General features: G+C 52.0%; 1 protein-coding gene across 2 annotated transcripts in view; it reads right to left on the reverse strand.

Moving 5' to 3' along the window:
* LOC130522403 (pyruvate carboxylase, mitochondrial-like) overlaps positions 1–16,072 on the reverse strand; it is a 128,864-nt gene that overhangs the window by 3,644 nt on the left and 109,148 nt on the right. For both annotated transcript variants that reach the window (XM_057026786.1, XM_057026787.1), the window contains exons 15-24: positions 15,056–15,277; positions 11,964–12,120; positions 10,174–10,414; positions 9,110–9,277; positions 8,704–8,785; positions 6,410–6,567; positions 6,082–6,168; positions 2,547–2,726; positions 1,264–1,438; positions 993–1,066 (exon numbers count right to left, since the gene is read on the reverse strand). In XM_057026786.1, the coding sequence (XP_056882766.1) occupies positions 993–1,066; positions 1,264–1,438; positions 2,547–2,726; positions 6,082–6,168; positions 6,410–6,567; positions 8,704–8,785; positions 9,110–9,277; positions 10,174–10,414; positions 11,964–12,120; positions 15,056–15,277 (1,544 nt within the window). The remainder of the gene's footprint in view (positions 1–992; positions 1,067–1,263; positions 1,439–2,546; positions 2,727–6,081; positions 6,169–6,409; positions 6,568–8,703; positions 8,786–9,109; positions 9,278–10,173; positions 10,415–11,963; positions 12,121–15,055; positions 15,278–16,072) is intronic.

Below are 16,072 nucleotides of genomic sequence, written 5' to 3' on the forward strand. Positions count from 1 at the left end.
GAACATTTTTGAGATGAGATTTGGTAAATTTAGATGGAACGATGCCCTCCAGCCTCGGCTGAATGAATTGATCCATCATTCCAGTCTGATTTAATGGAATGACGAAGTGTGAAGGGGGAGGCTGCCTTTCCATAATGTCAGTGGAACAGCAGGGTCTCCATACTCCTCATAATCTATAAAAATCAATTAACAGCAGCCTGGAGTGAGTATCTGGCAGGAGTGCGACACGCTAGCCTTTAGCTAACATCAGAGCATTTAGGATTTGGGATTAAACGGGACAGAAGGCAGACAAAAACACTCCACAACAGTCGTCTCAGGCTGTCTGAGCACCTCGCACGGCTGCCATCTGCTCACAGTGACGCCGCGTTAATGTGCACAAAAACAACCCGTTTGTTTAGACGTCGGCTCATCCTCTCCGACTCACAACCGGGTCCAAAATATTCCGTCCACGTTGATTCGCAAACGTCTTTGTTCCAGCGCTCAAGTCAAAATGGGAAGTGCTGCCAGAAGGCTGCTAATACCAACAACAACGGCTGCAACTCATTGGGATCATTCCCAGCCTCTTTGTTCAGCTAACACTTAGCATGTTGCTACCACACGCCACTGTCTGCCTGGAATTTCCCTCCTGTCTCGGAGAGAATCCGACATTCCTGGGCGCAGCTCGTGTGTTCTATTCCTCCGCGGACGCTCATCTGCTTCCCTTCGGGGAGGCCGGGGTCACGCCGTCGGCTTTAGGGGGAGACCGGAGACCACGGAGTCTGAGTGCTGGGAAGGCTGCCGGATCAGCGGCGCCGCGGCTGGACCTTTGATAGTGAGTTAGTATCTCCGACCTGCAGAGCTGCGGAAAACCACATTCCCCCGATAACATCTGGACTCTAGAGGTGTAACAAGCGCGCTAACGGGATAATGCTATAAACGCTCGTTAGTGCTGAGCGCATTCTAACGCGGTTCGGTGATCCGGTGCAGCCGGTTCTGGGGAGTCGGGCGTTTACCTCAAACTCCTCGGCGATCTTAGGTCCGTCCAGGAACAGCCTGGTGCTGAGACAGTCGACCGGACCGAAGTTGGCTGCGGAAACAAAACACATCAGCTCAATTAAGGCGGAGAAACTCAAAGTTCCCTCAGGAATGATATGAATGAGGCCGACGCCCCGGCGTGTCTTCCTTATTCAACCCATCAAATTTAACTGACTTCATTAAAGATTCAAGCTGCAGGTTCTGCTCGTCTGTCCCGGTCCGCCACCCTTGAACCCCCCCCAAACTTACAGGTGAATTCCTTGAATTCCTGGAACACCTTGGGATACATGGCCGCCGACATCACGTCCTCGGGGGTGATGTCGTCGTCGTGGGCGGCCCGCAGCTGCTCCTCCAGGGCCTTGAAGTCCAGGGGGGGCAGAGAAGCACCGGGGCGACCCTCGATACGGGGGAGGCTCTTCAGCACCTGGAGGCAAAAGGAGAGAGTGAGGAGGAGAACCGGGAACAGCTTCCCGAGGCTCATTCTGCACGCCATCAAAAGGAGAAAAACACGTTTAGCATAAAAGGATCCTCATTGACATCTTCACCAGCCTTTGTGGTCCTACGTGCACGTGTGGCTCGATGTCTTCTGACAAATGGGCCCAGCGCGGCGCTATTAGTCACAGAGCTAACGGTTCAGAGCTGGTTGACTCAACTGTGTGTGTGGCTTCTCATTAACGTGGCCTCCTCTGAGAACGTCTTACACACTAAGTGCCACACACACACAGCTAGGGAGGGAGAGTGTGTGTGTTAACGGAAGGAAAAACAACAGTTGCTTCTGGATTTTCTTTCCTTTTGTCTTCATTGCTCACGTTCCCGCTGCTCTTTTTGATCCGTCCTCTGGTCCGTCTTCGTCCTCGTGGGGCTTCAGGAAACGTCCCAATTGTCCCTCTTGTCCCCAGACAAGCAGCTGCAACAGGGGGAACCTGCCAGAGCTGCTTGCGAGACTCCCGCTAGCTTAAACGACCCAGGTTTTCCCCCGTCAGGACGTTAGCTCCCTGCTAATGAGGACGTGGCAGAGAAACACTTCCGACCCGACTGCAGCGCTGATGAAAGACAGCTGCTCAGTTCCGGAATTCAATTCCATATTTCACAGAGTTCGGTGACTAAAAGGACTCGTTTAGCGGCTGCTTTCATATCGGGTAAACACATTTTCTCAATATTGTGAATCACCAGATTTCCGTGCACGAGTATGAAAGCCCGGTTCTCTCTCGTGCGCGGTGCAGCTCCATGAATGGTGCACGCAGGCTGTGGCGAGGCGGAGAATACGGCGTTTCATCGGGCCCAGACACAGAAGGAAGGAGGAAAAGTGCAGCTGCCACATTAAATATGGCTGTGAGAGATTAAAGGAGACGGGAAGCTGTCTGCTGGATCTCCTGGGGGGCTCAATCCCAAATATTAGGAGAACATCCTGGGGTGAAAGGCGAGCTGGTGGGTGACGGGGAACGCCACTAATGTACCACAGAGTGGGCGGGGCTTAGCTTAAGGGGCAGTTATGAAGACACAAACATTTAGGAAGACAAGAAAAGCGGTACCTTGGACCTGAGGGGCTCCGGGAATCCTCCGTGCGGAATGCCGATGTATCCCTGCAGGAACTCGACCACCGACTGGGGGAAGGAGAGCTCGTCGGCCTGCTCCTCCACCTCCGCCCTGCCCAGGTTGTTCTGCACCATAAACTGGGCCAGGTCGCCCACGATCTTGGAGGACGGCGTCACCTGGGAGACGGGAGGAAGAATGTTTAGCCTGACGGGACACGGATGAGGAGCAGAGCAATACGGATCCCGCTGGCAGGTGGATCTCCTGTTTGGTTTTAGAAGGCGGACGCGCCGACGTTCCTCTACAAACATCCTGCTCTTAGCCTTAGCATTGAGCTAACCTGCAGATTCTTAGCACAGGCGGCGAGATGAAGAAGTCGGAATCTTTGTGCATCTGTACTTTAATACTTTAACGATATCCACTGACAGGTCTCATCTGTGCAAACAGGCTCATCCCAAGACTGAAGAGGGATGAAACACACATTAATTTCCTTCTTTCCTATTAATAATAGCATGTCATTATGCTAATAGCGGCCTCTATTACAATTATGCTGATAAGTGGAGCCGAATGCAAATACCAAGCTTCCGTTATTCTGCAGTAATCAACGGGAGCGTCTAGACGTTAGCAAAGGTGGAAGGTTAAAAACGAACGGTTTTCTTTTGCCTGTAAATACAGAGGAACAAAAAAAGAACACGTGCAAAGATTACTCCCTCAGCGGGGCAGGATGTGACAACACGCTAGCTCCAGGATGCAGGAAATAACACGTTTATCACCAAACAACTCCATTTTCTCAAGATTCACGCTTTTTATGCCAACTACTGAGCGAAAATAGCACAGACACAATCTGTTGCCTGTCGTGCAGCCTCTTACCAGAGGACGTGCTGCAGAAGTCACTATTAGTCACCTTCGCTAACGTCTCCACCTGCACAAATCGTCGGCTTTACTTTATCCCAGTTGAGTTCAGGACAGACCCAAACAAATCCTGGTTTTGGGGACAAAATCAGGAGATTGTCATTGTTTCCAGCCCGTGAATTGGAGGTGATGGCGTTAACTCTGCCTGAGTGTTTACAGACAAGCCGGAGAAGGAGGACGTGAATGGGCTCAACTCCCCCGAGAGGCCATTAACAGAGTCTCAATATGGAATAAAGCTCGGTGCCGCGTTTGCTTCACATCTACAAAAGAAACAGGAGGAAGCAGAACGACGGCACATTCCTCATCTCCAGAGTCAGTTTTCCCTCCGTCTTAATGAAGCGTCCTCCCTCCACCGCTAAATCTCCGTTTCAGCTGTCCCGCTTCAGCATAATTAACTCCCATCCGTCTGCACTGATAACAGAGAGAAACCTTTTCAATTTTATTACATTTTCCTCTCGATCTGAAACTATCCAGCCATCTCTGCGGACCCTTTGCGGTGCGGTTCATCTCCTCCCCTCCCGTGTTATCTCGTATCATCACCCTCGTCCGCCCCCTCGCTCTGGCTCCATCCATTCATGCTGCCGTCTGTGCAGCCGCCTCACTAATGCACGGCTCTTCATGCGCTCCAAACGAGCTCTTAGAGCTTTAAAACCACGCTAACACCTCCTCTACCGTTATGGATCTCAAGTGGCCTCACGTACACGCTAACAGCTAGTCAGCACCGACTCCTCCAGCGGGTGATAAGCGCAACAACTTCGAGGTGTGTTTCTCTCCCTTGTTTTATTTTTAGAGCGCCGCGTGCACGTACACGAGACGCACGAGGAATAAGTAATGCAGCAACCTGGGAGCGCAGTGAGGAGTCGTACCTGTCAGTGTGAGGAGGAGAACCGAGAGGATACGCGAGATAACTCCGGAGGAGCGTTGAGAGATTAGAGAAACATGGCCTCTAATCTGGGAAAAACAAAAGGAGGGTGACGGGAAGCTTCTAGAGCGGAAAAGGTACGGAAGGATGAGAGGAGGAGAGCGATAGAGGCGACTGGACTGAGGCTACAGTCATCTGTATCCCCAAGGGCGACACCTCGGAGGGACAGGCAGCGCGAGCGGCGACGCTAACCGCGACAGAAGTGACAGAGCGAGCCGCGAAAAGCCGGCTCGATGGAGGAGGAAAAGACGACAGGGAAGCTACAGTCGGGTTGAAACGAGGCGCTCCTAGCATGCGAATACGGTAACATCTAAATATTGACGCTAGCTTGGATCCGACATGTGAACGTGGAACTAATCAGCTCCAACCTTCGTTTTGCTGTACAAAGCCCGGCAGCATATTGAAAGAACGCCCGTAGGCACCTGCTCATGCACGTTTGGCCCTCCGGCAAATTTAGCTAGCGTCATCTCATCTGGAGCAGTACGGTAACGTCAAAGAGAGCTTTGAATCGGGGGCAGGCGAGCGTCCGAGGCCGTAGCCCGCGTTTCAGAATGACTGAGCAGGAGTGCAGATTCCCTCAGACGCCTCATCTCGGAGATCAATAGCTGCGCTCGGCCGGCGCTCCCGCTAATGCAGTTTGACATTTTTAGCTAAAAGCTGCCATTCACCATCTCATCATCTGTCACCATTACTGCAGCAAGGGCTTAGCATCCATGCTAATGTAGGGCTGCATAATAACACGCAGGGCCGGATCTCCACCTCGGACTAATTAATTTAGAATTAATCCGGGGAATAATCTGAGAGACTCTGCTCTGAATTTCCTCATAATTGGGAATCAAGTCTGGAGACTTTGTCAGATTTGGTGAATTTGCTCTGTGAGGAACATAATTATCCTCTGCCGCACATCTGGAATGAGCATGAAGCCATTAAACAGGGCGGCTTATTGGCGTGATGCGAAATACATTTTGACGAGCTGCAGCGTCTCCTGAGTTGCTTCTGACGTTGCCTGGAATTGATTCAAGGCCGACGAGCTTTTCATTTTTAATCGAGCTGTTTTGTCGGTTCAGCGGCAAGAAGTCAAATATTAATTAGATAACCTGATTTCCCCCCCCCCCACTTTTGATTTTAACAATTCACGTGACAGATGCTTCCGTTGACAACTTAAGTTAGCGGGAGTCGCTTTTCTGCTAACGCCCCAGGGGGGCTGCTTTTCCTCCACGGACGAAAACTGCACGCGCCAGTTTATCTACAAGCTAACGGGGGTGAACGATGCGCTCTGCGTTATGCTAACTGAGTGCTAATTAAGTTGTACGTCTGTCACAAATTCCAGGGAGAGGCCAAGGATAAAACGGTGAACAAATAAAAAAAGATGAACTCAAAGAGGGAAGGCGGGGGGGGGGGGTACTCACGGGAGGGAAGCGATCAAATATGCAAGAAAGGTGAAAACGCGGTGGCTGCGTGAAGTGAATGCTAACGAGAGTTAAATAATCCAAAAGACTGTTGGTAAATAATCAAGGCCGGAGGACCGGGGGAGTGATGAAAGATAACGAAGCAAAAAGCAGAACGGAGGCCGACGACTGAGCAGCTGCTGGTGGGAAATATCACATTCCAAAGGGGACAAAAGTGGGAACAAGGGAACCGTGAGTGCGTGCAGAGCTCTGCTGCTTCTGATGCTGCTCTGCTGCTTGTGTTGTGCTCACCTTAATAAGGTCTCCCAGCAGTTTGTTGGCTTCCACGTAGGCCTTCTTCACCTCTTTGAACTTGTTTCCCAGCCCCATGCTGTGAGCCTGCGGGGAGCAACAACGGCGTGAAGGAGACCGCCAAAAACCTCTTTCTTCAGGAAAAGGACGGCTCGACCCAGATCGGGTAGCGGCGTCCTCTCACTTTCAAATGTCAGGCGGTGACGTTAACCGCCACGTGGTGACTCAGCGCTATGTTATTATGGCGTGATTGAATGATTCGCCGGTGACTGAGCGCCACATTTGTCTAAACAAGCTCAGAGACTCCGAATTTGCACATTTGCGGCACCTGGAAGTGGAGGTTGGTGTACTGTCCTCCGGGTATCTCGTTCTCGTAGACGTCGGCGTTGCCCGACTTCATGGTTGCCGTGCAGTCGAATGGCGCGTACAGTCCTCTGGCCACCTCCCAGTACTCGCTGTAGTCGAAGACTTTATCCAGCACGATGCCTGCAAACACACAACGCTCATTTAGTAGCTCGCCGCTACAGCGCTGCTGCTACGCTAACCTGAGCTCAAGGCGCCACAGACGATGAAAGCTAACGCGGATCCACTTTAGCTAAATGGTGTAACTTTTATTCCAGCCCCAGTCCTCTCGCTGAGATAACGCAGAGCCGTTCGGGCTGATTGAGGCGCTAACGCGCTTCTCCTCCCTCTTTTTGGTGGAAAAACTTAGTCATCAAGAAAACGTTGCCACTTGAAAAATCAGTTACAGGCTAGAGAAGTGTTTTATCAGGGCTCTGAGTGGTCTTGAAAACCCAGCCTGCATTTAAATCTCGCCTCGTTACATCAGAGTAAATTTAATAAAATCACCACTTGGTCGTCTATTAAAGGGCTGGTGCCAATTAAAGGGACGGTGAAAGGCAGCTTTGGGATGACGCAGACAAAAGGATGGTTTTTAAAATCAGACTCCCTCCATTTTCACGTGAAAAAGCCACATTTCAATCAAGTGAGCACATAAAAGTATCCGCCCGCCTCCGCCGGGATCGTAGCGCGGAGCGGAACGAACGCCGCTCAGATTCAGCCGCCTGCCGAAGCTGAAGGAAACACCGTCCTCCTTCCCTGTCCGAGGGACACGAACCTCCACTTCCCCCCTGAGCTCGGATCAGGTTCAAACCCGTCGCTTCCTGTCCGCAGGAAGAAACACCCTTCAACGTCGCTACAGGCGATACCCAAGATGCAACGAGTGCCTGATGCTAAAACACGCTAGCAGCCGCTGTGGCGTCTAGGCAGGTTCAGCTCTAGACGTTCGCTCGTGTGTGTGTGTGTGTGTGTGTGGCGAGAGAACGTCGAGTGAGTCTAATTGAAATTCCACGAATAATCCAGTGCACTTGAAGACATCTCGCTCTTGAGGAATGACCTCGTCTCTCTCCCCGACGCCTTCGCCCGACGCCTGTACGCTGGCCAATTGATATTCTGTCACGCCGTCAGTGATGGGCGGTTTCTCCTGATCCGCCGCACCGGCTGCGTGGTGGTTTGGGCTCTCAGAGAAGCAGCCAGACGCCAAACGGGGCCTAATGCCCCTCAGTATTCTTCACCGCGGCACATTTATCCCGTATGGTGGTTAATTATTGCGGCAGAAACAACGGGCCTCAAAGAGGCACCCATTCAATTTGGAGCGGGCGCCCTGAGGGACCAGGACCTGATGTTAGCGGAACAAAAACACCGCAGCTGCCCTGGAAGCGTGACAACACGCCGTCTGTCTGGCAGCTCATGCGTGAAACATCGGTGGCGGCGAGCACGACTGGGCTCACTCACACCAGGCGTTCTGTTTAGCCGACCCTGCGGCGGCAGAGAGCGCTGTTCCAGTAGCTAAACCCCTCACCTCGTCCCAGCCGGGCCAAAGATCCACGCCACACATCAAAGCAGACGCAGCTGACATCAAAGAGAAGATGGACGGTTTTAGCCCAAACCAACAAGCGTGACAAGAAACCCGCCTTTCCTGTGTGTTTTCCTTTAACGGCGTGGATTATTGCAGCGCGCGGCGCATTAGCGCTGCCAAGCGACTGAGCATTAGCAGCACTTTGGCCCGTTCTGATGAAGATGAGCCATCGGATCTCGTTAGCGCCACCCAGACAGTTTTCCCAGATGCGTCTCACCACGTAACCGAGCAACCGACTCCATATCAGCTCCAATTTCTCCAGCGGCCGTTGATTTGAAACAACAGTTTAACAACCATCTGCTAAAACGCATTTGCTTCCGCTGCCGTGGGACAGCTAGCACAGGTGGGGCGGCCTGTCGACGAGGAGAGGGCGGGAAAGAGAGCGGGCGTGTCTGGAACGATGGCCTCCGTCCCGCCCCTCCAACGCCACTGTTCATTTCGCTAACGTGCTAGCGCGTGGGGCTGCGACTGGGGGCAGTAATTAGCGATGCGCTCTGTGGTTTATCGAGCGCTGGATTGATTTTGCTTTTGGGATCTCCCACGTTGCAAAGCAGGAGATTCTGAGGGAGATGGGAAGTGATGGAGGAGATGTTGCGTCTCATTAAGGACGCGGCGGAGGCGCTAGCAGCCCCGCGCCCATTAAAGTGCTTCTTTTCCACACTTGGTAACCTTTCTAAAACAGCCGTCTGCTGTTTGGGACTCACCGGTGTCCAATTTGGTGCCCTTGGTGCAGGCGACAATGGCCCCCATGCTGGGCTGGGAGGTCATCCCGGCCATCGAGTCGACCTGTGGACCAGCAAAGTCGTTTTATCGCCATTTACTAAAAATGAAAAGCTTTCACACAACTGCATTTTCACTTGTGCTAAAGAACCCGGTCCTTGATCCGTCCCCCCACCCATGGCCTCCCCCTTGGGGGCCGGACTAGAACCCAGGATGTAATGAGGCAACATCAGGGCCAGTGCTGGTTTTTAACACTACTCCAGCGGCCATAACCTGGTCTGGAGCTTCAGATTAGACGGCTCAATACATCCGGAGGTTCCAGATCCAGTGGAGACTCTTCCAGACTGGATCACACATCTATCCAAGCACCATCGCGTTCTACAAACTCACAGCCACGTCCACCACGTCGGCCCCGGCCTCGGCGCAAGCTAGCATGGCGGCCACGCCGGCCCCGGCGGTGTCGTGCGTGTGCACGTGGATGGGGACATCTGGGAAACGGTCCCTCAGAGCACCGACCAGGAGTCTGGAGGCCTCTGGCTTCAGCAGGCCGGCCATGTCCTGGAAGACAGAGGTGCAGATGTTTACATGTGGTTGGGAATTCTGCTCTGAATTTAAATAAAGCCTGAAATTAAAACCTCCGCGCGCGCACACACACACACCTTAATGTGGTTCTAACCGGCTCTGTGAAACATTGAAATTTTGGCTGTGGACGACTGAATTAAAGAAGATTGATTTCAAACACCTGCTCGGGTTCTCATTAACGAGAGACGGCGGCCCGAGGCCCGAGGAGGAGAGCTGGAACGCCGCACAAAGTGCTGCTGATTTGGTCAAATTGGATCAGTAAATAAGAACCGAAAGCAGAAAGAGCACGTTAGCATTTTAATAAGAGGAGAGATTACAAGATAAGAGCTTTTATCTCGGGGAGGGGAAGAAAAAAAAGCACCTCCAGGATTTTAGGCGTTTTAGCATCTTCTTTAGGGAAATGTTTGAAAATTTAGGAAAATTGGAGCTGGGTGATATCATTAAATGTTAGCTCAAATGTTAGCCGCGAGCCAAACACTCCCAAACACGTCCTCCGCCTCAGCACTATCAGTCTTATTTGCTTCAATGAGCTCCAGTTTACAAGTTATTTCATTTGAAGCAGAAGACGCAAAACATGCAGGCGGTTTATCTGCTAATTAAAATGCTAATTGAAACGCGCCGCGAAGGTTATGCATAGAGGGTTGGTACGGCGCCATGACACCTGAGTGACGCCGCTTATTGAAAACGTCAATAGCTCATCAGGCTTCTGACAACTCTGCTACAACAGGTTACAGAAGCTAATCGGCTGCTTTAAATGAGCAGCTGCATGTATTTTACAGCTTGAAACAGCCTGTTTTGGAGGCATTAACTGAAGTAGCGAACACCTGTTAGCTTTAGCATGTTTTATAGCGGCGCTGCTTCCATCTCCTCACCTTGATGCAGAGGATGTGGGTTCCCGCCTTGACCAGCTCGTCGGCCAGCTTCAGGTAATACTCCAGCGAGTACTTCTGCCTCATGGGGTCCGACACGTCGCCCGTGTAGGAGATGGCGGCCTCCACCACACCTCCGGCGGCGCCCACGGCCTCCATGCCCAGCAGCATGTTGGGCAGGTAGTTGAGGGAGTCGAACACACGGAAGATGTCCATGCCGTTCTCCTTGGCCACCTCGCAGAACCTGGCGGAGGGAGACGTCAGCCCACGTCACCGTGAGCTTTCTGCTAACGCGGATAATAACGCACAATCGGATAAGCCGTTTATAGCCGCCTCCACGTACCTGCGGAGATATGTTTCTCGCCATTTCCGTGAAAAGTGAGCTGAGGCAGGCTCAGGGGGCCAACAACAGCGGAGAAACATGTACACCCGCCTTATTATCCAAGCTACCGCTAGCAAATCCCTCCTTTTATAGCCTCCTTCCTGCCTTTGTAAACAGGCTTTTTTCCTGACTTCTCCCGGTGTCACTGTCAATGCAACATTTGCTCCTTGTTGTCAAATAAACAGACTCACTTAGAGGATCACAGCTCCAAGCTGTAACACGTGCTCGTGCCACCTAGCGGCTCATGGGCGTTAAATCAAGACAGTCGTGATCATAAACTTCTTTAAAGGCCCATTTAGCCGCCATTCCAGGCACTTTCAATTTCCGCGTCTCGCCGAAGCCCTCGCTGCTGCGACCGTGCAAGTCCTCAATCCCCTAAATTAAATGACAATAAACTGTGATTTGATTTACTTAATGAAGACGTTTAGGGCCACGCGGCTGCAGGTGGGGGGAGAAGGGGGGGTTAAAACAGGGAGGAGATGAGATGAATGAGGGCATAAAATAGGAGTTATGATCGTGGAGATAAACGACTTGATGATGGAGGAGTTAAAAAGGGAGGTGTGTGGTGGAGGAGGGGAGCCGTACATTAGTCACAGAGCCACTGCTAATTTATTTAAAGCGCTGGGAATCACACCAGGCGTGTTAGCACGCATGCTAACTGGGCGTCCTCACTAATGATGTATGTGGAGGAGCGTTCCAGGTATCTGCTCGCCAGCATCTGTAGGGTTACATTTACAGCTATGGGGTGTGTGTGTGTGTGTGGGGGGGGGGGGTGTGGGGGGCGGGGGCATGAAGGGAGCCACAGGAAAACATCAAACAAATTGACCTGACCTAAATGAGAGCCAGTCGTGAGAAGGCAGCGTACGGAGCAGATATATTTAGAGAGGAAGCAGCTGGACGTGGGAGCTCGCTTCCACATAAACACACATCAGCGCTCGCAGGTACATCCGTCGTGTTCTATACGTTATCTTCGCTTGCGTTCGGTGTCGCCAGCCGGGCGATGTTGCCATCCCACAGATGTGGCCAGCATATGCTAACACGCTAACTAGCAGTGTGTGAAATCTCCGCAGATTAATGCGATAAGGCCTTAAAAAGACGTGTTGCAGTTCCATTTACCACCAGTAGGAGGTTAAGCGTCTTGACTGTCAATGTTATTCTTAATATTTGATCATTTTCCTTGTTTACCTTTTGTGTACAGACCATAATCTGGACTCATTCCTGACTAAAGTTGTGCTTCACAACATGATAAAAACCAACGCCACGTGAATGCACCACGCAGCCATTTGACACCACAAAAGGCCGAACGGCGCGCACGTTAGCGTGCAGACAATTACCCACCCTAGCAGCAAGTTCACTTATACAGTAGAACATTTAGAGTGTGTGTGCGCGCGTGTGTGTGAGTGAGACTCACTTAAACACAGCATTGTCAGGGTAGTTGGTGTAGCCGACGGCGTTGGCGCCTCTCAGAAGCATCTGAAAAGGAACGTTTGGGATCAAAGCTCTCAGCTCCTGCAGCCTCTTCCAAGGACATTCCGACAGGAAGCGCATGGCCACATCAAAGGTAGCACCTAAACACACACACACACACATGCAGACACGAGTGATGTGGAATTCTGCGTCAGCTGTCATCTGCAGTCCCATCCATCACCCCGACTTCCATCTCAATTTCAAAAAGTAATATATCAAAGTTATCGCGGGCGTACATGCATAAAACACACGACCGGAGCCCGACTCAAATATCTGATGATACTCGCACATCCATTGTTCATTCCAGCACTCTCATCATTTCATTCTCAAGTCGCTTAGAAAATATATATATGGGATTGGGAGGGAGAGGGCAGCAGCGCTACGATAGCATCTCTCATTTCCCTCTCTGGGCGCAGTAGATTTGTGCTGCTCAAACCCGTTTATCACATCAGCCGCAAATATTGAAGCCTCCGCTGGATTTCTGCTGATCCAACGCCGCCGCCCTTAAATCTCATTTTCAGAGTCGTCCTACGGCGGGACGAGGAGGGGACGCTCGCGCAGGAGGCGACGCTCGCACAGGAGGGGACGCTCGCACAGGAACGCCGCATTAGCATCATTCATCGACGCATTAGCATCATTTAGCATCCTGCAGCTAATCAGAGAGGGATTCATCTGTGGAGTCCATCCAATAACAACATCTTGCCCCCCCCCGTCAGATGTTTGTATATATTTCCACCATCAACAGGAGCTTAAAGGAGCCTTTAGCCAGCAGCTACGGCGGCGCCACCTTTTATGCCTCCTGTAGTTCCCTTTACCGCCAGCAGCCTCCCTGAAACCCAAAGCGCCAACGAAGGCGGCGGCTTTAGATAAAGCCTTATAGTTCCATTATGTGACCCAGTTCAGACGCATCTTCCCTGACGGGGGTGCGACGCTATATCAGGAGGGTTTAATCCTCACAGGCTTAATCTCTTCAATGATTCATTCTGCCTCTAAGCAGCTGAAACATGTGAAAGCAATATTCCTCTCTGAGATCCGAAACCACGCTCGCACCGGGGCGACACGTCCTGGTGCAGGGGGAGCGTCCACGTGCCACTCTGACCAGATGGGACGGACACCTGTGGGGACTCCTGACCAGCTTCGACCAGGTTCTCGGAGACCAGGAGCAGGTTTCCTGGATGGGAAGGTTTTACTCCTCAGTCCAGATGCTAACGGCGTGCTAACGGATTCCAGCAGGACTCCGCGACTCTGCTCACCCCGGAGCCAACAAAGATCCAACATCTGAATCCGATTCTATCGCTACAAGTTGGAGCGATTCCAGGGCGGAGGACGGAACGCTGGGAGTTTATTTCAAAGATTTGTCAGATCATTGGAAAGCTGGAAACTCTGTTTGACAACGTAAACACAGCAGAAGCAGCGACGGCTTCGTGATACTGAGCACTTTTCTGCCTTCAGGCTGGGAGAAGCGAGTATTTTTACATTCAAACTCTAAAAAGGGGCATTTATGTCACTTCACATCTGATTCCCAGAGACAGAAGAAGAGGCCTTGTTCGACGACTGTTCCCGACCGTCGGATCGAGTTCATCCCAAGTTTCATTATTTGAAAGAATGATTGCTGCGCAAATGAATTTGGCCTCATTTTCCTCCTTATGAGCTCAGATTTTACTTCTGGCTTTAGATCATTGCAACGCTGTGTGCCTGACCCCGGGGTTAGCGGGCTAAAGCGGCTAAATTCACCAACACTTTCATACAGTCGGAGGCCCTAAAAAGGAAGGAAACTAGCATCTGAAATGCGAGGGAGGCAGTTCGTAGTTTCAGGAATCCCAAAGTTTGGAGCCAAATGACAGCTCAAAGGATGGCGCGGCGGCCCCCGGGAGCGGCCTCCGTGCACGGGTGCCCGTTGTTTTTGCACAGATGAAACCCAAAGAAAAAGTGATCAAACGCCGCGTGCGAGCCGCCCGTCCCCTAAAGGAGATTTAAAGCTAAACGCTCGCCCCGCTGCTCTGCGTGAGACGCCGTGGCGCAGCGGTGGGCTCGCCAGATCTAAATCCGTCGGTGGCTTTTAAACAAATAAAGGCTATTAAACATTTAAGTATGCGGCGGGCGTGTAACCAAAGCTCTGTTCAAAACAGCCGATGGCAGCAACTTCCTGCGGAGTTTGATGCAACTTTTCCCAGATTTACCTTGAACGGTCAGACGGGAGCAGGGTGGCGTCCGGACGCTCCGGGCTCCCTCGGACGCTCTGTTGCCTAACGCTTCCTTCTAAGTGGAGCGCCGTGACCGGTTACCAGGAGCAATTTAAGCTCACAAAGGATTGGCAGCAGCAACCCACTTTGAAGGCTAATGGTGCACAGAGTCCTCTCTCACTTCAGGCCTGTGTTTACTCCTCATATTTGTTCTTGTGATCTACTCCGAGCATTCAGCGTAAAATAAGCAATATCGCTCCAAGTGCTTGGCTATAATGGAGCATTAAATGAAATGTTCCAACCTGGAGGGCTGCGGTGGACACACCTCACACCAGCCTCTGTGGGTGTGTGTCAACTGCAGAAGATGAAACAGTCCGAAGGAATCACACTTTAAGCAGCGGCGTTATCAAAGGCTGTTGCTAATTGGCCTTGTTGCTAACTGCTTGCATTACAAAGCGCCTGTTTTCAATCCGTCCAATTTGAAGGCAATTAAACGCGACTGTGCGAGCGTTCCAGGCGCGGGAATTTCTACCGATTCATCAATTTCTCTCTTCAGTCTGCTGCCGCAATCACGGGCTATTGAGGAGACCTGCTGAAGAGCAGCTCGTGGGAGGCAGAGATGGGCTTTCAGGGTGGAAAAACAAAGCAACTTAATCACAGTCATCAGCTCAACGTGAGGCCGACCTGCAGCGAGGCTGGAAATGAGCCGACGGGATGAACAGAATTTAGTGCTGCAGCTTAAACCACATCATCGTTGGGCCCCTCCCCGGATATTCTGTGCAGCCGGGCTAGTTGCTGCTAGCATGTGTCGGGCTAGCGTAGCATGTGTCGGGCTAGCGTAGCATGCGCTTACCTCCCCAGTTCTCCAGGCTGAAGAGGTTGTTGAAGTTGTGGCTGACGAACGGCGATATCTTCTTCAGGTCGTGAGTCCGGACTCGGGTCGCCAGCAGCGACTGGTGGGCGTCCCTGAAGGTGGTGTCCATGAGCAGGAGACCTTGATGGGCGCGCACGGCCTTGGCGAATCCCTCGGGGCCGTCGCGCAGCAGCACGTCGCGGAATCCCACCGGAGGCTCGCCTGGTAGAAAAGGAGGAAAATGTCAAGACTGGAAGAAACCGCCACGTTCTGTTAGCTTCACATGCTAGCACGGCACTCGACTCAGACGTCGGGTCTTCAATCGCCGTCTGCTGGCGAAGATCAATTATCAAAGTCGGGAACGAGCTCAGCAGTCGACTTATTAGACCCGCCGCCCACTGGGTCCTGAAAAATGGATTTGTGCCGCCTGCTGGGCCACGTATGACCACGGCGTTTCTATTTAAGGATAATAAGCAGCTGCTCTTCAGTGAAACACCAGAGCCACGTCCACCACGCCGCCGGGGACGGTGCTTTTCAGACTCCAGAACCACTAATGAGTCCGATTCATCACCAGCGGCTGTTTTTACCTCCAGGACACCAACTATACCAGTGATACCGGTGATACCGGCGATACCAGTGATACCAGCAATACCGGTGATACCAGCAATACCGATGATATCAGCAATACCAGTGATACCGGCGATACCAGCGATACCGGTGATACCAGCAATACCAGTGATACCAGCGATACCGGCGCTGTGGCCCAATTAAGACCGATGCCAGTCACACTGGAGCAACAAACACACACAAATGTGGCAACGGGCAGATTAAGACATCGTGTTTCGTGGTGTTTGTGTCCCCACAGATGAGGACACGCCGGGTGGAAACGCTTCCCTCCTCCTGCCTCTAATCGCCAGAGTTCTCTCGCAGAGATGAAGCAGCCGAGAGTTCGGGTCAAAGAACCGTCCAGCTTGTGCAGGAAAAAAAGCTTTTAAGGTCCTCGGCGCCGCTCCTTGG

The sequence above is a fragment of the Takifugu flavidus genome, chromosome 3 (genome assembly GCF_003711565.1).
Source record: "Takifugu flavidus isolate HTHZ2018 chromosome 3, ASM371156v2, whole genome shotgun sequence".
In the NCBI taxonomy this organism is placed as follows: domain Eukaryota; kingdom Metazoa; phylum Chordata; class Actinopteri; order Tetraodontiformes; family Tetraodontidae; genus Takifugu; species Takifugu flavidus.